The sequence below is a fragment of the Anomalospiza imberbis genome, chromosome 13 (genome assembly GCF_031753505.1).
Source record: "Anomalospiza imberbis isolate Cuckoo-Finch-1a 21T00152 chromosome 13, ASM3175350v1, whole genome shotgun sequence".
Lineage (NCBI taxonomy): Eukaryota > Metazoa > Chordata > Aves > Passeriformes > Viduidae > Anomalospiza > Anomalospiza imberbis.
In genome coordinates, this window is record NC_089693.1 from 1347464 (window position 1) to 1370332 (window position 22869).

Here is a 22869-nt window from a genome sequence, read left to right on the forward strand (position 1 = left end):
CCGTGGAAGGCTGGGCTCAGGTTCCAGCACGGGGCAGGTACCTGGTTTGGTTTTCAGAGCACTGACAGCACCAATTGAACATTTAATTATGGCTGGGAGCTGGATCACAAAGGAGCAGGAGCCTGGGCTGGGCCTGGGGGATGCCAGGAGGGCAGGAATTTGTTTACTCCAGGCTGATCCAGCATCTCAGTTGTCCTGCCCTTCCCCTGCACAATAACTGTAAAGTGATTAATGGAGCTGGAACGGGAGCTTTGGTTACACCAAAAGACAACCCTACACCTCTGTGCTGTTTTAATTAACAGCCAACGCTCCAAATTAGGCTGGAGCTGCTGCAGTAATTACCCCTTCCGAGGAAAAAGGGGTTTTCTGGGATGTTCTGTGGGACTGGGAGGTGGAATTGATCGTTTTGGCTACAGTCAGCACTGCAAAATCCTGAATTTAACACCTTTATGCAGGTTCTGAGGGATGAACCACAAAAATCCTGCAGGACAATGTGCACAGCACGAGGAAAGCCAGAATTTTAGTCAATCCCTGGATGTCTATGAGGGGATTAAACCCAAATTCCCACTCAAAGTCTCATCTCCAGGGTCATCTCCCAGATTTTGGTGCCACCTCTGGAAGTGCAGCAGCCAAACCCAACACTGCAGAACCAGGCAGAGAAAAGCAGCAAAACCCCAAAGGTTCCTTCAGCAACTGGGCACATTTCAGGGAAACTCACTTAAAATCTTCTAGGATGGCAGGAAAACTCCTAAAAATCAGCTAAAACCAGCTGCTCCACTCCTAAGAAACCCTAAAGCCAGGGATGGGTTTGAGCAGGGCCCTGCAGGGGATGCTCAACACCAAGCTGGATTTTGGGGGATCTCCCCCACCAAGCACAGAATCCTGGAACAGTTTGGGTGGGAAGGGACCTTAAATCCCATCCCATTCCACCCTTTCCACGGGCAGGGACAATTCCCACCGTGCCAGGGATCATCTCCTGGTGGGAAGCTCTGCCAGCCTTGACACCACCCCACGCTGCCCAAGGAAAGCACAGAGACTCCAACACTGCCTGCCTGGAAAATTCCCACTGGGGAACAGCAGTGTCCATCTCTCCCTCCACATTCCCACCAGAGCTCACCATTCCAAGCCCCTGCGCCCATCCCAGCAGCTCCTAGGCAAGGCTGGCACAGTTTTGTCAAATATTTCACTACCCTTGGCTACAAAAGCCCCATCCCCAGAGATCTGAGGCCCTGAAGGGCCCCACACGAGCCACATCCTTCAGGACAACTTTGTCTCCTCCACTCTTGTCCCTCAGGGGTGGCGTGGCCAAAATCTGGGTTATTTTGGGGAGTAAATAAGAGAGATGGTTTGGGAGCAAGCACTGTGCTTGAACAAAGCCCTCCAGCTAAGCCAGACAAACTCGTGATGGACTGCAGAGAGCACATCCCTGGTGTCCCAGAAAATCAAATTCAATTCCAGGGAAAACTGGAATGGGGCCCTGGGGGATCTGCCAGCTCCTCAGCATCTCCCCCCAACCCCTGACAGGAATTGTGGTTGTACAGGAAAGCAAATTAAAAACTGGGAGCATCAGAAGCAGCTGGGTTGTGTTCTAGGGAAGAAGGGGGAACGTTTGAAATGAAATCCACATAGGCGGATCTGTTCTTCCCAAGTGCAGAAAACCAAGGAGGAATGTCAGTGCCCTGGGCTCCTCATGGAACAACCACTGCCCACCCTAACATGTAATGCTGAAAACTTTATACACTGAATATGATGAATTTCTACTCAACACAGAAGGAAAACAAACCCAACTTGAGAGAAAATACAGCAGATTCTTAATAAAGAGCTAATAAATTCCTAATAAATAGCTCAGATGGCAAACAAAACACTAATCTCTGTTTCAATTTGCTCTAACCAGCAATTTTCTCTCTTCCCTGTGAGGAATTTTACCTAAAGCCAAGTGGGAGCTGCAGGATGCTGTGGTTGTGGGATAATTTCTTCCAGGGCAAGCAAATAAACCAACTACAGGTTGCAACCTGCAGGCAACTCAAGGGAAACACCAATTTTCTTTTATTTTTTCCTGATTTTTTAATTGCAAACCCCTTGCCCACGTGTGAGTGACACAACAATGGTCACATCATGAGCAGGGGCTGAGTTTTCAAACACCCCTGAGCTTTCCCCAGCAGCTTTTCCCATCAAACACAGCAACTTCTCACTACAAACCGAGTTTAGTCTTATGCTATACCTCAGAATAAATGCAACCTCTACCTAGAAGCCAAAAATTCATGACATTTACTTTGTCGTGACAAGAATGGCACTGCAGGAGCCTGGAGCAGCACAGGATCTGCTTCCTCTGGCCACCAGCATAAACCCCTTTCTTTTCCCCCCACAATAACCAGGGAAACAATTTCTAATCAATAAAGATCTTCCTTGGCAAGCCTGGAGGATTCAAGGGAAAGCCATGACCTGTCTGCTATGCCAATGAGTCAGTCAGAAATGTCACCAACATCAGCAAATATGACAAAGTGATGAAGTGCCAGGGAGGCAGCGGTGATGGGGCTGCAGCAGCCAGGGACGCAAGGCTGCCCTGCAGGCAGGGACGCAAGGCTCCCCTGCAGCCAGGGACGCAAGGCTCCCCTGCAGCCAGGGACCCCTGCAGCCAGGGACCCCTCAGGCTGGAGCCACAGGACACGGGGAATGGCTTCCACTGCTGTGCCAGGCACGTTCTCCTCTCTCACAGGATTTTTTTATAGAGGAGCACAGAGAGAAGAAAGAGAAAACAATTTCTGTTTCTGCTCCTTGTTTTTCCCATGTGGAATGTGTTTGGAGAATTGTTCACCTGGGGTGATTGCTTGGTTGGGTTCTGGTGAGGATGGTTTGAGCTGATGGCCAATCCAACCCACCTGTGGCTGGACTCAGAGAGGGCCACGAGTTGTGAGGAGTTAGATATGGGAGTTAGAACAAGTAGGTTTGCAGTTTAGTATCTCCTTTGAATGGTGTATTAATGTATTATAGCATAGTTAAAATAAAGAAATCATTCAGCCCTCTGGACTGGAGTCACACACCAGCATTTCTTCCCACTGGTTCACCTGCATTTGCAATACTGCCACAGGGATGGCACTGGGGAGAAATTCCCCCCCAGGATGGAAATCCTGCCTCTCCCACGCCCTGTCCCAGAGCTGCAGCACTGCAGCTCCTCCTTTCTTGCCACCTGAACTTCCCAGGCTGCTGTTTTGATTTTTAAAAGTGTTAAGTTTCTTTTTATAGTTTTCTTGAAAGTTTTAAAGTTCTTATAAGATTTTTTTTTTAACTTTTGGATAATGTTTACATATTTGAGAGTCAGAGCTGCTGCACGATTTCATGTATAAATAAAATAGTTTACATATTTCTCTGTGAGTAGTGAGAAATAATGAACTGATCTTTAAAGCAGTGTGGTTGGAGAGGTGGCAATTCCATCCTCCAATCCACGGTCACCTTTAGAATTCTGTAAATACCCGATGTTTGAATAAAACTGGGTCTTTTTCTCTTTTAAACTTACCAAGCTTCTGTGTACTCATTTCGTGTCCAATAACAACACCAGGCCACAGAGCAAGACCAGAAGTGAGCACTTTGTTTCCTCTCTCCACCTCGCTGGGATGAAACCATCACCCACGTTTGTTACAAACAGCAAGGCATCCTTTCCCTCAGAAAGGCTGGGCAATCTTGTCCCACCTCCCCAGGGCTCACTCTCAGCACGGAGGAGCTGCAGTGCAAGCTCTCTGGGGCCATGGCAGAGGGTTTCCAAACACAAACAAAAGCTTGAAGAGCTCAGAAGTGCCCAGGAGAAGCTGTGCCTGCAGCAAGCAGCACCTCCAGACCTGAGGGCACAGGAGGAGCCAAACTGGGCATTTACGAGAGAAAACCAAGAGCAAAAAATCTGTGCCGGAGTCAGGCAAAAGGAACTCAGCCCCAGCCACCAGCTGCAAGCCCCACACAGCAACCCACCCAACATTTGCTCATTTCTCCCCTTTTATTTGTGCCTGGCGCTGCCCCTGCCTGCGCTGCTGGTGGCCAGGCTGCGGCAGGGCAGTGACAGCAGTGTCACGTACTCCCAGGCCATCTAAAGAAAGAAATTCAAATTGCTCCTAGGAAATAACCACTTTGCCAGTTGCTGCCTCCTGCAATAGCAAACACATTAGCCTGACTCTGTGGCTGTTAAATCAGGGAAGCCAAAGTGCACAGCAGTTGGAAAAAGGAGCTTTTATGGGGCTGTGCTGGTTCACAGCACAACCTCCCCTCCTGAAATGCCACCGCAGATGCTCGAGTGCTGATTGCAAAATGATTTGCTGGGGAAGTGGCAAACAAACAGCAAACAGTGGAGTCTGAACGCTCAAACTTGGGAAAAAGGGCACAGCTGGCAGCAGAGGCTGCAGACAGGAGATGCTGAGCAGCAACGTCTCACTTAACCCAGCTCAGGGCTGGAACCCCAGCACAGGGAGGGAGGATCCCTGAGCTCCGTGCTGGGACCTGCTCCTCCTCCCACCCGGGACCACTCAGCGACCCCTCCTTCCCTCCTGCAGCCAAACTTCCAGGGCCAGCCTTTGGAAATGGGATCTGTGCCCGCCCCACTGCAGGGCAGAACCTGGTCCTGGGAGGGACCTGCAAGGACAGGGAGCTCGAGCAGAGCGAGGCGCCACCAGCACCCACAGCAGGCCACCAGAACCTACAGCAGGCCACCAGCACCCACAGCAGGCCACCAGAACCTACAGCAGGCCACCAGCACCTACAGCAGGCCACCAGAACCTACAGCAGGCCACCAGCACCCACAGCAGGCCACCAGAACCTACAGCAGGCCACCAGCACCTACAGCAGGCCACCAGAACCTACAGCAGGCCACCAGCACCCACAGCAGGCCACCAGCACCCACAGCAGGCCACCAGAACCTACAGCAGGCCACCAGAACCCACAGCAGGCCACCAGCACCTACAGCAGGCCACCAGCACCCACAGCAGGCCACCAGCACCCACAGCAGGCCACCAGAACCTACAGCAGGCCACCAGAACCTACAGCAGGCCACCAGCACCCACAGCAGGCCACCAGAACCTACAGCAGGCCACCAGCACCCACAGCAGGCCACCAGAACCTACAGCAGGCCACCAGCACCTACAGCAGGCCACCAGAACCTACAGCAGGCCACCAGCACCCACAGCAGGCCACCAGCACCCACAGCAGGCCACCAGAACCTACAGCAGGCCACCAGCACCCACAGCAGGCCACCAGAACCTACAGCAGGCCACCAGAACCTACAGCAGGCCACCAGCACCCACAGCAGGCCACCAGAACCTACAGCAGGCCACCAGCACCCACAGCAGGCCACCAGTGCCACCAGCACCCACACCAGGCCACCCAGTGCCACCAGCACCCACAGCAGGTCACCAGTGCCACCAGCACCCACAGCAGGTCACCAGTGCCACCAGGTCACCAGTGCCACCAGCACCCACAGCAGGTCACCAGTGCCACCAGGTCACCAGTGCCACCAGCACCCACAGCAGGTCACCAGTGCCACCAGCACCCACAGCAGGTCACCAGTGCCACCAGGTCACCAGTGCCACCAGCACCCACAGCAGGTCACCAGTGCCACCAGGTCACCCAGAGCAGCTCCAGGCACAGGAACAGATTCACCTGCTGGATTTAGTCTGGGCTTAAACTGCAGCTAGAGCAGCTCCAGGCACAGGGATGGCTTCAGCTGCTGGATGTGAACTGGTGCAAGGAGAGGCAGCAGAGCAGCCCTGAGCTCTGACTGACGTGGGTTATCCCACGTGGCAGAAAGCCTGGAGTGAACCCATCGCATTTTAGGAAAGAAATGTGAAGCAACAGAGTGTGAGCCAAACCCTGCAGCACCTTCTCTGGTGGCAGGAGTTGAGATGCCATCGCGACGGGCTGGTCACCTGGAGAAGGGAAGGACCAGGGAGAGCTCAGAGCCCTTCCCAACACCTCAAGGGGCTCCAGGAGAGGGACTGGGGACAGGGATGGAGGAACAGGACCCAGGGAATGGCTCCCGCTGCCAGAGGGCAGGGATGGATGGGAGATTGGGCAGGAATTCCTGGCCCTGGGCTCTCACCCCAGCTCGCTCACTGCTAGCAAGCACAAACTCCCATTTTCCACTCGCTTCATCTTCCCAGCTATGGACATCCACCACAAACAAAACAACTTTAATTTAAGAATCATCCAGTTTCTAATTAAACAGCCATAGGCAGCTGGCTGGATACATTTTAATCAGTTTCAATAACGTATTGATTGGATACTGAAGCTTAAAAATTAAAAGTAAAAAGATGACCGGGGAATTGTCCCATCTCAGCCCAACAGTAGAACCCTCTGTAAATAACTCCTCTTTTAACCATCAGCTAAATGAACACTTCAATACTGCACTACAAAGTCTTCTGCAAAATTACTTTAACTAACAAGCAGAAATTTATCAGCTTCAGCCAAAATCAATGCTGAAATCAATTTGAACACTGGTTGTGTCTAAAGGGGCTCATTGGCAATTTAGGGAAATTACACCATGTAAATGCCTGTGCTTTAATTGAACAGTTTCATCAACTAGGCTGTGATTGCTGTCCATTCATTTATTTACTTTCACTGCAGCTCCCATTCTGCAGAGGAATGGCTTTTGTCAGGCTCCAAGGAGGTACTTTATCTTCATTTTATGCACTTTTGTGCAGAACAGATTTTATGGGGCGGCCGAGCGCCCGCCGGGGTCACGGGCAGAGAGTGACCAGCAAGCACTGGTCCAGTCCTTAAACCCCACTGGAGTCAGACAAAATCCACTGGGGCACTCCTCACTCAGCCAGGTATGGCTGCTCCAACACCTTCAGTGGGACTGAAAATAAACCCACATGAGGGAAGCAGAACATGAACGCACAGGAGAGGAGATCAAGGGCAATGCCTGCACAGGAATTAAGGGAGGTGCAATTTGAAGACCTCCAAGGGTCAAAGGCGTGTTTTGATGCCAAACAAGTCACTGAAGCTGCCTGTGGTCCCTCCCTGAGCACCAGGATGGGACAAGAACCGTGGGGAAAAAGGCTGGGAGAACCTTCCCTGGGAGTCACCTTCGAGTGAAGCTGGGTCAGCTCCAGGCTGGGAATGTGCAGCTCCACTCCTGCTTCTGCCACTGCTGGGCTGCCTTGGGAAGTGACTCCATCTCTGTCTCCAGCCACCCTCTGCCACAGGGCCAAACTAATCTGTGAGGTCAAGTGTTTTGAAAAGAGGTAAATGATAGCTCTTGTGTTACACCTGTGCTGGAGAAGAGAAGGATCCAGGGAGACCCTGGAGAACCTTCCAGGACCTAAAGGGGCTCCAGGAGAGCTGGAGAGGGACTGGGGACAAGGCATGGAGGGACAGGACACAGGGAATGGCTTCCACTGCCAGAGGGTGGGGATGGATGGGAGATTGGGCAGGAATTCCTGGCTGGGCTGGAATTCCCAGAGCAGCTGTGGCTGCCCCTGGATCCCTGGCAGTGCCCAAGGCCAGGCTGGGTGGGTTTTGGAGCAGCCTGGGACAATGGGAGGTGTCCCTGCCATGGTAGGAGATGGAATGGGATGGGATTTAAGGTCTTTTCCAACCCAAACTGTTTCAGGATTCAGCGACATTCATCTGTAAAACCAGCAACAAATGACCAGAGGAGAGGAACAGCCCAGCTAAGATTTGGCCTGGATTCCCACAACACCCGAGGCGCTGTGAAGAACAAACTGGGAGCCCAGAGCTCCTTCCTGACAGCAGCCCTGTCCTGCACCTGCAGCTCTGGGATAACCCAGGAGAACCCAGCCTTGCTCAGCCAAAGCTCCTCAGGGCAGCAGCAATCCCAGGTCACCCCAGCACCACCCCAGCACACGGAGCTCAGCCCTCACCCCCCTCCCACAAACACAGCCCAGCTCCTCCAGCTCCCTGGAACGCCTTGTGCAGGCTGAGCTGGAGCAGAGGCTGGGCAGAGTTCCAGAACAAAGCAGGGATTTATTCAAAGGATCTCCTCCATGGATCCACCTTGGGCAGCACCAGAGCCCAGCCAGGGCTGCCCCAAGATGAACCCAGATGGTCCCAAAATGCACGAGCGCTCCCGGGGGCTCTCACTGGGATCAGCTCTGCTCCATGGGCACACTGCAGTTCATTGTCCCATTCCAGCTCCAGCCCATGCAGTCCCATCCTGCTTGTTCTTCTCTCTCCAGCCCACGGTGTTTGTGCTCCTGGGCTGAGATTTGGCTCATTTGTCCTTGGTGCCCAGCTGGAGCAGGAATTGTTTTGTCTCCCTGCTCTGTGCAGAGAGCTCACCATCCCCTGATGTGGAGCCCAGAGCCACCCACTAAAGCAGCAGAGAATGTGAAAATGTAAAACCTAAACCTGGGGCATCACCTGCTCCAGGGCTGCCAGAGCTGCCCCAGCAGTGCCAGAGGATCCCCAGCTTTGTCCCGGGGCGGGCTCCAGGCTGTGGAGCAATCCCAGCTGTCTCCCACACTTCCCATTCCATGTGCTGATGGGGCACCCCAAGGTTGGCTGAGAGAGGGAATGAGGGGAAGGGCAGATGCTGGAACGTTCAACCAAACTGCAGAATTGCTCCAGGAAATTGCTCAGACAAATTAAGCTCCCTCATGTCTCCCTGCTTCCCAGGCTATCCAATTTTTCGGCGCGGGACATCAGCCACAGCCACTTCTCTCCCAATTACTCAACTTCCAAGTGAAGCCTTCTGCTCTCACAGCATTTTGCTAAGATGGGAACTGATGTTCCCATTCCTTCCCTCTCTCCCAGATCCTGGTAACTCCCAAATTAATTAGGGCATCACTGGGGCTTTATGGTTATTTTTCCTTTATGCTCCTGCTGCTGGAGACTCCAACAGAACCCACAGAGTTACAAAACCTCACTGTAAAATAAATCCCAGGAGGCTGTGCCCTGCCCTAACCAGAGTTCAGGACATCTCACTTCTCCTTTCTTCTTGAAAAACAAAAACAAGGAATAAGAATAAAATAAGAATAAAACCTTCATTTTGCTTCTGCATAAAGGAAATAGTGATGCTTTAGACATATCGTGTGAGGAAGACCTGACAGAGGAATTACTTGCCAGTGATAAATACTTGTACTTTGTAATATTTAGGTTCAAAATACACAAAACTAAGGATCTGAGGTCTGAATAATTTAATGAAGCTGCTCCTGGGACTGGCTGGCAAAGCACATCCAGTCATTCCAAAGGAAATCCTTCACCTAAGGAAAGATCTCCTCAGAGAAGTCTCTGCAGGCACTGATGGAGCCCAAAGATGCACAAAGCAGATCCTTTAAGTGCCTTTTGGGCTGACCACTGACTGATTTGTTCCAAAAAAAAAAAAAAAAAAGGCAATTTAAGCAAATCCAGAGATGTGCTGACACACAGATGTTTGTGAAGAGCTCAAATCGTGCATCCTCCACCCCACCACCATAAAATGGGCAGCTGAATTTCAAAAACTGCATCAAAATGGACTTAAATACTCCATGGGCAGTGGCAATCAGAGTAGAAGACACGAGTTCCTACAGCACAGGAGAGCAGCACACTGAGGTGCTTTGCTACAGCAGATTTTACCCTTTTCCTGACAATCTTCACCCAAAACAGGGCACACTCTGCCCGCTGAGCAGCACTGCAAGAATCCCTGCTTTCTGCTGCAGTGTTCAGTAGGCACTTTGGGCTTGTTTTCTATTTTCTCACATATTTTTGAACATGCAAGCAACCAAAAAGCAAAGCTAATTAACTGGTTTTGCCATATCTAACACGAGAATTTTTATCGTTCCTTAATTAAGCAAACAGCGGATCAAAAGGTAGGGGCAGAATAAGATGTCAAAGAACTATAAAATCCCTTCTTTTTAGAACAGGAAAAACATTTAGATTCAGCAAGTTCTCCCTAGAAATATTGCTATAAAGTATTGATTTTTCACCAGGCTCAATTGACTGAAAAGTTGTTTGTATAGCAATATTGGCCGAGCCAATATAGTGGAACAATTTTGCTCCACACAGTAATCAAGTGTATTTCTAAAGTATAATTATACTGTCATAAAAATAAAGCTAAGATACCTCTTCTCCAAGCCATAAAGCACTCGCAGCTGTAAAGAACCCAAATAAATGAAATCCATTTTCTAACTAAAAAAAACCCCCATGTTTCCTAAGTAAACACAGGCTTCCAAAGAGAACAACGCCACCTCCAGCCGGGGGGGGAGCAGGAGGGGTGATCAATACTTCAATCTCAATAAACTATTCCAACAGAAGAGTTTCTCCATGGAAAAAAAAGGGATTTTTGCTCAGCCTCCTGCCACGCAGCCGTGCCCCCTGAACGCCGGGAGTATTTCACTGCCACGACGGATACGAGTCAGGAGCTGGGAAGAGAGGGGGAATGAACAACAACAACAAAAAAATAAGAAATACAAGGTAAGGATAACAAAAAGATAAAAGGAAGGGCGTAGACAGGCTGGATGCGGAGCTGCAGATCGATCCCCACACGGCCTCTCCTCCCCGAGCCAAGAGCCCCAGGCTGGAGAGGGAAACTGCCCAACCTCTGCAATCCATCCCACCTGACAAACGGGCATTGATTCACTGGGATAAAATATCCCTGGGCTGCTCCCTGTGCCTGGGCAGCCACCTGGGAGGATCCCAGCTCGGATCCCTCATCTCCTGCTGGGGCGTGGATGCTCTGCCACAGAGGGAGAATGGGGAACTTCTCGGGAGTTGGAATTGCTCCAAGGTTGTGCACAGGGCTGGAGCCAGGCTGGGAGGGCTGGGGATGCTCCCCTGGAGAAGAGAAGGATCCAGGGAGACCTTGGAGAACCTTCCAGGGCCTCAAGGGGCTCCAGGAGAGCAGGAGAAGAACCTGGGACTGTGGATGGAGGGACGGGACACAGGGAATGGCCTCAGAGTAGAAAAGTGCAGAGTTACACAGATATTGGAAGGAATTCCTGGCTGGGCTGGAACTCCCAGAGAAGCTGGGGCTGCCCCTGGATCCCTGGAATGTCCCAGGCCAGGTTGGAGGGGTTTGGAGCACTCTGGGACAGTGGAAGGTGTCCCTGCCATGGCAGGGGTGGGATGAGATAAACTGAGCTCCCTTCCAGCCCAAACCACTGGAGGATTCCACGACAAGCTGTAAAATATCCACACACAAAGCAGTGCCCGTTCCCTGGAAAAGGCTGGAGTGACTCCTGTCCTGGAGAAACCCCAAAGTCCCTGCAGCTGCTGACTTTAAATAGGAACAGGATAAAAAGGAACACGAGCCACAGAAACACCTCCCTGACACTGGAGGGGGTTGGGGTTAGGCTCCTGCCTCTCCTGGTGAGATTTTCCCTCTCCCAGAGTGCAGGGAATGCCAGAGTCCCCACTCCAGGCAGGGGATCCCAGCTGCACACCCTCGGAAGCACAGGATGGGGCCACACAGGGCTTTTACCCCAATTCCACACCCTCGGAAGCACAGGATGGGGCCACACAGGGCTTTTACCCCAATTCCACACCCTCGGAAGCACAGGATGGGGCCACACAGGGCTTTTACCCCAATTCCACACCCTCGGAAGCACAGGATGGGGCCACACAGGGCTCTTACCCCAATTCCACACCCTCGGAAGCACAGGATGGGGCCACACAGGGCTCTTACCCCAATTCCACACCCTCGGAAGCACAGGATGGGGCCACACAGGGCTTTTACCCCAATTCCACACCCTCGGAAGCACAGGATGGTGCCACACAGGGCTTTTACCCCAATTCCACACCCTCGGAAGCACAGGATGGGGCCACACAGGGCTTTTACCCCAATTCCACACCCTCGGAAGCACAGGATGGGGCCACACAGGGCTTTTACCCCAATTCCCTGATGAACCTTCTCTGCCTCTCCACCCAACACTGACAAGTCTGAGCTCTAAAGCTCAACATTCTCTCTCCTATCTCTAATAAAATCAGAAAATAACAGCATTTCCTCAAGTCCCAGGAACATCCTTCTCCAAGAAAAGATTTCTGAAGCACCTTCCACCCCCAAGGCCAACCTGATTTTTTAGGAGTCCACCCCAAGGCTGCATGTCCTCCTTGGAGGCTCTGGAAGTCCATTTCCATCAAACCTTCAGCCAGGAGCTGTTTTGCAATGCTGGCAGCCAATTAGAAACCAAACTAAATGCACCGTGGCTTTTAAAACATTTTAGAAGGGGGGGAAAAAAAAGTTAATATCAAAGTGAAAATGTCTAAGGTATAAACAGAACCCTAATGGGATGCTGGGTTACTGTATATGGTAAACAGCTCTCTGGAGGAAACCTTTATTGCTCCCCCAGGGCTTTCTGCCAAAGTATGGATTTCTTAATTCCCACAGGAATATTTTTCATACCCCACTGCAGACTATTAAGTCCCAGATATTACATTCTGTAGTTTAAACTTTGCACGATGCAGAAGCAGGAGTTTTCTCAACAGGAAAGTCTTATCTGTGCTACTTTAATTTTTACAGTGTTAAAATTCATCCTGGCTGCAGGGCTGGAGCTTCTGCACCGAAATCTGGGGGAGCTGATCAGGCTGGGAGGGAGGGAGAGGCAGCAAAGGGGGTGAGGGATTCTGGAGGGGCAGGGCACTGGTGCCACCACACCCCACTGCTGTCCCCCCAGGTGAGCCAGCAGGAATTCCAGATCCTGGAGGCCAATCCAGGACAAACCCCACTTGGGAACCCCCAGCTCGCTCCCAGAAAAGATCCAAAGCCGCGTCAAAAACAGAATTAAACACCCCAGAACGCCTTAAAACTTCACATTAAGATTTTTCCTCCTGCAGAGCAGCAAGGGCCCGCCTGCGCCATGTAAATGTAAAGAACAAAAGCGCTGTGAAATTTGAATTTTTGGACAGATTTCAGGTGAAAACCCCCCCACCACTCACTTGTAGACGGTGCCGCCGTTGCCGTGGCCGAGGATGTCTCGGTATCGAATGTCTTGTTCATTCATCTCCACAAGAAAGAAAGAAAAACAAAAGAGATGTCATGCTGGGGATGGAAATGTCAAGGAAAAGCAACTCCAGGCCATAAACAACAAGCAGTCTGGGTCATTTCAAGTTCAGCTGCAAGAACGAGAAGATCAATACAACATTTGCTGTCCAATTTATAAAAGACGATACCAAGGGACAAAGTGATGGAAAGTTTAATGACAATTTGTTTGCCTGGGTCATTTCATTAAAGTTTGATAAAAGGTGTCAAAATGGAATGATATAATATAGCTCAAGAGGGTCAGGGCACTGCTGCTGAGAGGAAAAGGGGCTCCAGAGCAGCACGGCAGCAGAGCCAAAGTTGGAGGTGAATGGGAACAGCCCTGGCAGCTGGAGAAGTTGAGGATTTATTCTGGAATCGGCACGGCTGAGCCTCGTTGAGTGGCAGCTCTGGCACAGCCCAATTTAGACATCTTTTATCTAAAGAAAAATCAGTCTGGAATCCCAATCAAAGTGATTTTCCTTGAAATACACAACGAAATCTTTGCCTCCGTTTCTTTCTGCTCGCTGGGACAACGCAGATCCTCAGGGATTCAGCAGCTGCTGCTAAAAGCACTGCACAGATTCCTGAATTTGGCACCTTGTTGTACGTGGATTTTACATCAGCTTAACACGTGGCCTGAGAAGCAACCGAAATGTAAAACCACAGTTCAACCTTCTCCTGGACAAGCAGAGTTATTCTGATTTTGCACAAACTAAAAAAATCCCACTAAAGGCATTTTTGCACTGCACGTTTATACTTTAAAACAAATATTTTGAGCAGAATTAATGCTGGGTTAAAAGCAATTTTCTTTTCCAGAAAGAGTCCCCCATTGCCTGACCACTTTAAGCAGAAAATGTTTGGGCAAATCCTGCTTTGAAAAGATATTTTCCTAGGAAACATTAACTCATTTTCAGTAATTACTTGTATTTTATGGGACACCAAGTTAAATATTTCACGTGACTTGGCCTGGCTGCTTAAAGATGTCATTTTTGTGTATTAACACAAGTGATGATAACAAGCTCAAATGTCCCGAAGAGTCAATACTCAGCAATTCTAATGGCCAGAAAATGAAATATTTTATTGATTTAAAAGAAGTCGCAAGGAGAGAAATGATTAATCCAAAATTGATGCTTTTTCCTTTCACTACCTGAGCAAAAAAACGTGGTTTCTCACTGGAATTGCTACACAGGGATGGGAAAACCTGAGCTGAGACAACTCAGAAGAGAAGGTGATGACTTTATTATTTATTTGTAATTAAATCTGGGCCAGGTTCCTTAGGAGGGCCCATTCCAACACCAAGGTTTGTGATGAAAATCAACATTTATCTCATTCCTGAAAGCTCCTCTGCTTATTGCATTCATGAGAAAATGCAAACAAAAAGGGGGGAAGTTGTTCCTCACGAGGAACAATCTCTCCTGAATGGAATTTAAAATATATCAAAAGTCTACAGTGGATCCCCTAAAATAAAAATAATTTCTCTCAGGCTGCAGACTCAGGCAGCAAAACTCCAAAGAGTTTTGCTCTTTGGAGTAAACACCTCCTGCATTCCCAAAAACGTCCTCCTGAACCAATCCCTCTGAAGGAAACCCAGTGAACCCGCAAAACCAACAATAAATGTGTATTTCTGCATCTTGGTGGGGGAAAAGAGAAGATTTTTTTGGAGGTTACTCAAGTCATGAAGAACAAATTGAGCAGAACTGGAGCCACCAAGCACATTCCCTGCTCTCCTGCCCACTGGGGAAAGGGAATATTTCCTCCACATCCCGCCCTAAAAGACAGGGACAGAGCAGCTCCATCCTCTGAGGCTCCAAAGGGCCACCAGAATTCCAGGGAAAACCAGGAATGCTGGGCTGGAGGCAGGATCTGCAAGGGAAGGGGAGATAAAATGGGATTTACTGGCCCAAATAAAGGTGCCAAAAGCACGGGCTGATTTATTTATTCCACTGGGAAAACTGGACTCTGCACCATAAAAGGTTTTCCTTGTGGGTATTAAAGCTGCAAGCCCAGCTTGGATGGGCTGGAAGATTCAGGAATTCATGGAAAACCAAGCAGGGAGCAGCAAACAAAGCATCCCTCCTTTCCAGCTGGCTGGGGGACGAAACCAGGGTGGGGTTTTGGAAATAAACAGCCAAATTCCCAATTAATCCCAGAGAAATCTGGGTGGGTTTTATGGAAATTAAAAGCCAAATTCCCAATTAATCCCAGTGAAATCTGGGTGGGTTTTATGGAAATTAAAAGCCAAATTCCCAATTAATCCCAGTGAAACCAGGGTGGGGTTTTGGAAAAAAATAGCCAAATTCCCAATTAATCCCAGTGAAATCTGGGTGGGTTTTATGGAAATTAAAAGCCAAATTCCCAATTAATCCCAGTGAAATCTGGGTGCGGTTTTGGAAATAAATAGCCAAATTCCCAATTAATCCCAGTGAAATCTGGGTGGGATTTATGGAAATTAAAAGCCAAATTCCCAATTAATCCCAGTGAAATCTGGGTGCGGTTTTGGAAATAAATAGCCAAATTCCCAATTAATTCTGATGAAATTAGATGGGCTTTTTGTGAATTATTAAAATCCAAATTCCCAATTAATCTTGGTGAAATCAGGGTGGGCTTTTTGTGCATTATTAAAATCCAACTGCCCAATAAATCCTTGTGAAATGAGGGCAGATTTCTGGTGAATTCTTAAAATCCAAAACCCCAGTAACTTCTGATGAAATCAGGGTGAGTTTTTTGTAAATTATTAGGAGCCAAATTCCCAATTAATCCTGGTGAAATCAGGGTGGGTTTTTTGTGAATTATTATGAGCCAAATTCCCAATTAATCCTAGTGAAGCCTGGGTGAGTTTTTTGAGAATTATTAAGAGCCAAATTCCCAATTAATCCTGGTGAAACCAGGGTGGGTTTTTTTGAACTCTTCAAATCCAGCTGCCCAATTAATCCTGGTGAAACCAGGGTGGTTTTTTTTGAACTATCCAAATCCAAATTCCCAATTAATCCTGGTGAAACCAGGGTGGGTTTTTTTGAACTATCCAAATCCAGCTGCCCAATTAATCCTGGTGAAACCAGGGTGGGTTTTTTTGAACTCTCCAAATCCAGCTGCCCAATTAATCCTGGTGAAATCAGGGTGGGGTTTTTGAGAATTATTAAGAGCCAAATTCCCAATTAATCCTGGTGAAACCAGGGTGGGTTTTTTTTGAACTATCCAAATCCAGCTGCCCAATTAATCCTGGTGAAACCAGGGTGGGTTTTTTTGAACTATCCAAATCCAGCTGCCCAATTAATCCTGGTGAAACCAGGGTGGTTTTTTTTTGAACTCTCCAAATCCAGCTGCCCAATTAATCCTGGTGAAACCAGGGTGGGTTTTTTTTTAACTATCCAAATCCAAATTCCCAATTAATCCTGGTGAAACCAGGGTGGTTTTTTTTGAACTATCCAAATCCAGCTGCCCAATTAATCCTGGTGAAACCAGGGTGGGTTTTTTTGAACTCTCCAAATCCAGCTACCCAATTAATCGTGCCTGAGCCCGGGAGCAGGCAGTTGAGGAGGTTTAGTAAATCCCTCTTTGCAGGGGGCTCTGGGGCAGCAGCAGCCCCTGCAGTGCTCCTTATGAACTGGTGACACTCTATCAATGCTGAATCAATTGGTGGCATTTACCCTGAGTGACAGAAAAGAAATAAATATTTATATCACATCACCTCTATCAATGAGGCCAGGCAGAAAGCTATTTCTAACCTGTCAATAGTTGATTATCTTGAAGAATCACGTCCCCTTCTTTTAATGATTAATATGAATTCCTTATTAAAGCTAAATGGAAGCTACTGGGGGAATATCATTAGGAATGGCTCAGAGCAGAAAGTGCCAAAAAATAATCAAAAATAATGACCCAGGCCAGACTTAAGGAATGGTTAAGTGTGACCTAATCCCCCCAAGATGAACAAAAGTTGAAGTTTCACCCAAAGCCCATCGCCAGCTGTGGAGCTGGGACCCAAATTTTGCAGAACACAACCGAACTGGTTTCCTCTCAGCAAACAGCAAATCAACCCCCAGCAGGCTGACTAAAAAGTAGCATTAAAACGGAATTACTTATTTCTTTTTAGTGGGTTCCAGTAACATTTTTAATATCAGAAGAAGAGGTACTTAATCCTTCCTTTTCTTTTTTTTTTTTTTTTTGTTGTTGGGTGTAAATGTAAAACTTCATTCTTATTTTCTTTTTAGTGGGTTTAAGTAACAATTCCAACATCCTAAGCACCTGATTCTTATTTTTTGTTAGTGGGATTAATTTGCATTTTTTATATCGTAAGAAGAGGCACTTAATCCTAATTTTCTTCTATTTTTTCAGTGGCTTTAAGTAACATTTTTAATATCATAAGAGGCACTTAACCCTTATTTTATTTTATTTTTTTTCCCAGTGAGTTTAAGTAACATTTTTAATATCATAAGAGGCACTTAACCCTTATTTTATTTTATTTTTTTTCCCCAGTGAGTTTAAGTAACATTTTTAATATCAGAAGAAGAGGTCTGGTTTTGAAATTCTAAACCCCAGGGAACAAATCTGTGAATCTCCTGCAGGGCACACCAAACCTGTATTTGCAACAAATTTACTCTGTATTTAGAATTCATTCTGTATTTAGAATTTATTCTGTATTTAGAACAAATAAAATGCCAAATTCAGCCAGCCACGGGGAGATTTCACCTGCTGCTGCTACTCCCAGAACCTCGAGAGAAATACTTTATTTACCTGGGAATTCCGAAATATCTGAAAAATCAACGGGCAGGAACTGGAGAAGACTGAACTCAGCCCAAAATGCGCGATTCCAGGCGGATCCCCGGGATTCGGCAGCGCTGGCCTCACGGTTTGGAGGGGAAAATCTCATTTTGGCAGGGAAAGAGCTCATTTTGGTGGGGGAAGAAATCTTTTAGGAGGGGGAAAATCACATTTTGGGGAGGGGAAAAAACTCATTTTGGAAGGGGGAAAAAAAAAAAAGCTCATTTTGGGAAGGGGAAAAAATCTCATTTTTTGTGAGGAGGAAAAAAAAATCTCATTTTTGGTAGGGGGAAACCTCATTTTGGGAAGGGGGGGGGAAATCTCATTTATGGTGAGGAAAAAAAAATCACATTTTTGGTGGGGAAAAAAAATTTCATTTTGGGAGGGGAAAAAAAAATCTCATTTTTGGATGGGAAAAAGTATTTTTGGCGTGGAAAAAAAATCTCATTTTGGTGGGGGAAAGAAAATCTCAATTTTGGCGAGGAAAAAAAAAATCTCATTTTTGGCAGAGGGAAAAAAATCTCAATTTTGGCGGGAAAAAAAATCTCATACAAATATATATATTAAAATACATTTGTTTTTATAATTCCAAAATAATTCCAAAATAATTCCAAAATAATTCCAAAATAATTCCAAAATAATTCCAAAATAATTCCAAAATAATTCCGTGTTTATATTCATTTTATCTTTTTATTTTATATAAATATATATTAAAATATATTTATTTGTTTTTATAAACCTAAAATAAACATATTTTTATATTTATTTTAATTTTAGATTTATATTTATATATTTATCTATTAAAATATATTTATCTGTTTTTATAAATATAAAATAAAAATATTTTAGATATTTCTTTTTATATTTATATATAAATTATCTACTAAAATTTATTTATTTTTATAAATATATTTATAAAATACCTATGCTTATATGTTTATAAATATATAATATATATTTGCATAAATATAGAATATATTTTTATAATTCTGTATAATATATAATTATAAATACAAAATATTAAAAATTATGTATTTATGTTATTTTTATATATTCTTTTACATAAAATTTATTTATATATTACAATATATTTATATAATTAATAATGAATATAAGTAAGTTTTGGTTTATGTTAATTTATATATAAAATATCATTATATATTACAATATATTTATATAATTAATAATGAATATAAATAATAAGTTTTGGTTTATGTTAATTTATATATAAAATATCATTATATATTAAAATAGATTTATGTAATTAAATATTAAATCTATTTTTTATATTTATATATAAAATACATTTCTATATTAAACTCTATTTATATAATTAAATATTTAATCTAATTTTTTGTTTTATCTTTATATATAAAATGCATTTCTTTTTGAAAATATATTTATATAATTAAATATTAAATACAAATTGGTTTTATATTTTATATTTATATATATATAAAATATATTTCTATATGAAAATATATTTATATAATTAAGTATTAAATACAAATTTGTTTTATATTTTATATTTATTTATATATAAAATATATTTCTATATGAAAATATATTTATATAATTAAATATTAAATACAAATAGGTTTTATATTTTATATTTATTTATATATAAAATGCATTTCTTTTTGAAAATATATTTATATAACTAAATATGAAATCCAAATAGGTTTTGTATTTTGTATTTATTTCTATATAAAATACATTTCTAAATGAAAATATATGTATGAGGCTGCTTGCGAGCTGTGGATTCCCCGTCCCTGGCGGTGGCCAAGGAGCGGCCCTGGGCAGGGGAGAGGATTTCCAGTTTGGCCTCTGGGATCCCTCCCAGCCCAAGACCATCCCAGCGCATCCCGCAAGAGCCACGGATTTCAGCATCTCCTGCCCTAAACCCCGCTGGGGGCGTTTCCTGCGCGCCAAGAAAACCTTATAAAATAACTTTTATTTTTACAGTGAATTGTAAAATCGGGCCTTGCTGCTGTTCCAGCCGAACTAACAGCGAGCCCGTTGAGCTCCCACGGGAAATGAACTCCAAGGGTGAAAATCAGTTTACGTAACAACCCAGTCTTGTGAAAAAACCAGGTTACACCCGCAAGAACAAGAATTCCATCCCACGGCAATCCAAAAAGGAAATACAAAAACTACCGGGAAACAGGGCCATTCCGTGAGCACGCCCACGGGCCAGTGGAATGAACTTCAGCAGACGGTTAACAACTGAACTCATGCACAGCGCCTCCCAATATTCCCAGAAACACAAACTGTCTTCTTCACGACGCTCTTGTAATCCAACTCCACACCTGCAATCCCGGGTTTATCACTGAACTTTGCAATTCCCCACGCTCTCAGGCCAAACGCGGTGTTCTCCTGGGGGCCTGTGCTGGTCAGCACACAAAGTCTGAAGTTCCCAGCAACCAGGGTTCTACCAATGAACTAAGTAAATAAAAATTCAACTAATAAACTAAGTACATAAAAATTCTACACAAGAAACGCAAGTATCTAACCTCACTTCTACCTCTGATGTGAGGCTGACAACAGTGAGCAGCTGGCTCAGTTATTCAAAATTCACTGAGGGCTCCACCCATTTGCAGCTGAAGCAAATCTTGAGAAGTGGGGAGCAAATTTCTGTGCCAATAAAAGCAGACCTGGACCCTGGATGTTCCCACCACCCCCCAGTTTTGGGTTAAAAAACCACATTACAGCTGGAAGAGCTGGGAGCTCCACCCAGGGCTGCCAAAACCATCCCAGGGACGAGATGTGCCCGAGGCAAAGCACCCACCTGGCCATTGGCAAGGATCTTCTTCAGCTCTGCAGAGGACTTCTTCAAGCTGGAGAAGAGAAAAACCAAATTAGGAGCAATTATTTTTAACAGCTGGGGCTGTTTCACTGTGTCCGGGTGAGGGATGAGGGGAGCTTGTGGCTCCATAATCTGAGATTAAACTTGGAGGGGAAGGTGTGGTGAGAGACGGCAGCAGGAAGGAACAAGCAATGAACAGTTAAAAAAAAAATAAAATTTAAACCTCCCCCCCAATGTATTTTCCACCTTACAGCTGCTTTAGACACCTGAGTGCACAAGCTGGTGAGACACAACCTACAGCTCAGCAGCTCTAAGAGGGAAATTGAAAATAACGGGGCTCTCACGGGTCAGGTGTTTGGAAAAAATCACAGCAGAATGAGGCTCACGCCCCGTTTTCATGTGCCACGTCTGCTTTTTGAGAAAAAAAATCATGCCCCCAGGCATGATTCCAGGAACTGCTGTGGATCTCAGCTCCAGGCTGTGCTGCCAGGGATGCCACCTCCTCCAGGGACCCCACCTGGAGCACAATTCCTGATTTAGGAGCTCAGGCCATGCCCAAATCCCCGAGCGGAGCCCAGCTTTCCATGGGCACCCATTCCGGGGCAATTTGCTGAATTCCCTTGGCTTTTCCAGGAGAATCCACTCCCCGACCAACAGAACAAAACTGACTTTCATTTCTTCCCTTGGCTTTTCCAGGAGAATCCACTCCCCGACCAACAGAACAAAACTGACTTTCATTTCTTCCCTTGGCTTTTCCAGGAGAATCCACTCCCCGACCAATACAACAAAACTCACTTTCATTTCCTCCAAGAAAACTTCACCAAACCCCAACTCTCAGCCTGGTGAGTTAAAGGGTGAAACCTTTAACGCCCTCAAACTCCTTCAAAAACTCACAAAATCCTGTTTATTTCCCCTCCTTTCCTGACAAACTCTGGAGCCTTCAACACAACAAACTGCCAGGGCAGCAACGTCTGCAAAACTTTATCTCAAAGGGACATTCTGCTCTTATTACTGAAGTTAAAAAAAAAAAAAAGTACAAAATAATATATTCTTGAAAGGGCTGTGCACGTGTCTTGATCACAGATCATTATTAACAGGAACAGTGAAAACACAGATTTCATATTTGGTGGCTTTGTTCTTTAATAGGCCTCTTGTTCCCACGACTGCTTTAAAGAAAAATTAAGTTTTCCAAGGAAACATAAGTTGATCTTGTCATCTTTCATGACTAACAATTTGTGAACATGAAACAAAGAGAGACTTTCAATTACTTCAAAAACAAAACTCCCGGTGCAGAAGGTTTTGGAAAAGGAATGGCAATTAACCACCAGATAAGGTGACAAGAATCTTCTAGAAGCTTCATTTTCAATGCACTTGAAGAACGAGCTCAAAGTACAGGAGGTACTGAAAGGCAAGCACGCAGCAGTGACAGAAAAATCAGCTTTATTTAGCTCAGGCTGGGGGGACTGCAGAGCACAGAGATATTCGGATTTATTTTCTTTTCATTTAAGAGTTTTGGGATGGGATCGTTCCCCCAGGGATGGGGCAAACTTTGCCAGGATGGGATTTTTTTAATTTTATTTTTAATCTCCACAATTACAGAGCCACCAAAGGGCCGCAGCAAACTGGGTTTACTGGGTTTTTGGATGGGGTTTCCAGGGGGGGAAAACCCCAGGCCTGCTGCTGGAATGTCCCACAGTGAAAATGGGATTTGTGGGGCTGTCCCACCCTCAGGACAGACCCCAGAATTCACCCTCCAAACGTGCCCCTCTGATCACGTCCGTCTGCGGCACTTCACCTTTTCCATCTTCACAACATTCCTTTTTTCCTTCTTTTTCTCAGGGAGAAAAGGGAGCAGGATGCTGGTGCACGGATAAATGGAATATTGTGTGCTTATTGGAATAACAGAACAATTTAGGTTGAAAGGAGCCTCCAGAGAATTCCATTCCCATGGCTCAGATATGCTCTTGTAGGAAGAGGATGGAGCCAGACCCTCCTGGTTTCTTTTTAAGGTTTTTTTTGTAGGTTTTTACCACAGAGTATTATGACTTCTGGTAACAATTCATGTCACAAAAAGCAGTTTATCCTCCAGCATTTGAAAAACAAATCTCTGGGAAAAAAAAAAGAGGAGGTCTCTTGCATTTTAAGACCTTAATATGAGTTTTTAAATTGGAGTTGCAACGTAAAAATCAAGGTAAGGGGGATGGACTCCAAAACTTTGCTGGAACTGTAGGAAACAGGCACTTAAGCTGAAAAGATTTTTTAAAAATCCTACCCCACACGAATAAACCTACATAAGATTATTATTTAGGCTATTTATTGGTACAAACCTATGAATGGGGCATCAAAGTTTCAAATCAAGGAATCCTGG

At 45.7% G+C, this 22869-nt stretch overlaps 1 protein-coding gene and 1 long non-coding RNA gene across 13 annotated transcripts in view; one reads left to right on the forward strand and one right to left on the reverse strand.

The window, feature by feature from the left end:
- The window catches only part of LOC137481673 (uncharacterized), a 358787-nt gene that overhangs the window by 131374 nt on the left and 204544 nt on the right, over nucleotides 1-22869 (forward strand). The gene's annotated exons all lie outside the window — the stretch shown is intronic.
- MAP2K5 (mitogen-activated protein kinase kinase 5) overlaps nucleotides 1-22869 on the reverse strand; it is a 136046-nt gene that overhangs the window by 90343 nt on the left and 22834 nt on the right. For all 12 annotated transcript variants that reach the window (XR_011003580.1, XM_068203505.1, XM_068203506.1 and 9 more), the window contains 2 exons: nucleotides 20484-20532; nucleotides 12853-12917 (listed from right to left, as the gene is read on the reverse strand). Coding sequence is in view for 11 of the 12 variants with exons in the window: in XM_068203505.1 (XP_068059606.1) it covers nucleotides 12853-12917; nucleotides 20484-20532 (114 nt within the window). In the remaining variant the exon portion in view is untranslated. The remainder of the gene's footprint in view (nucleotides 1-12852; nucleotides 12918-20483; nucleotides 20533-22869) is intronic.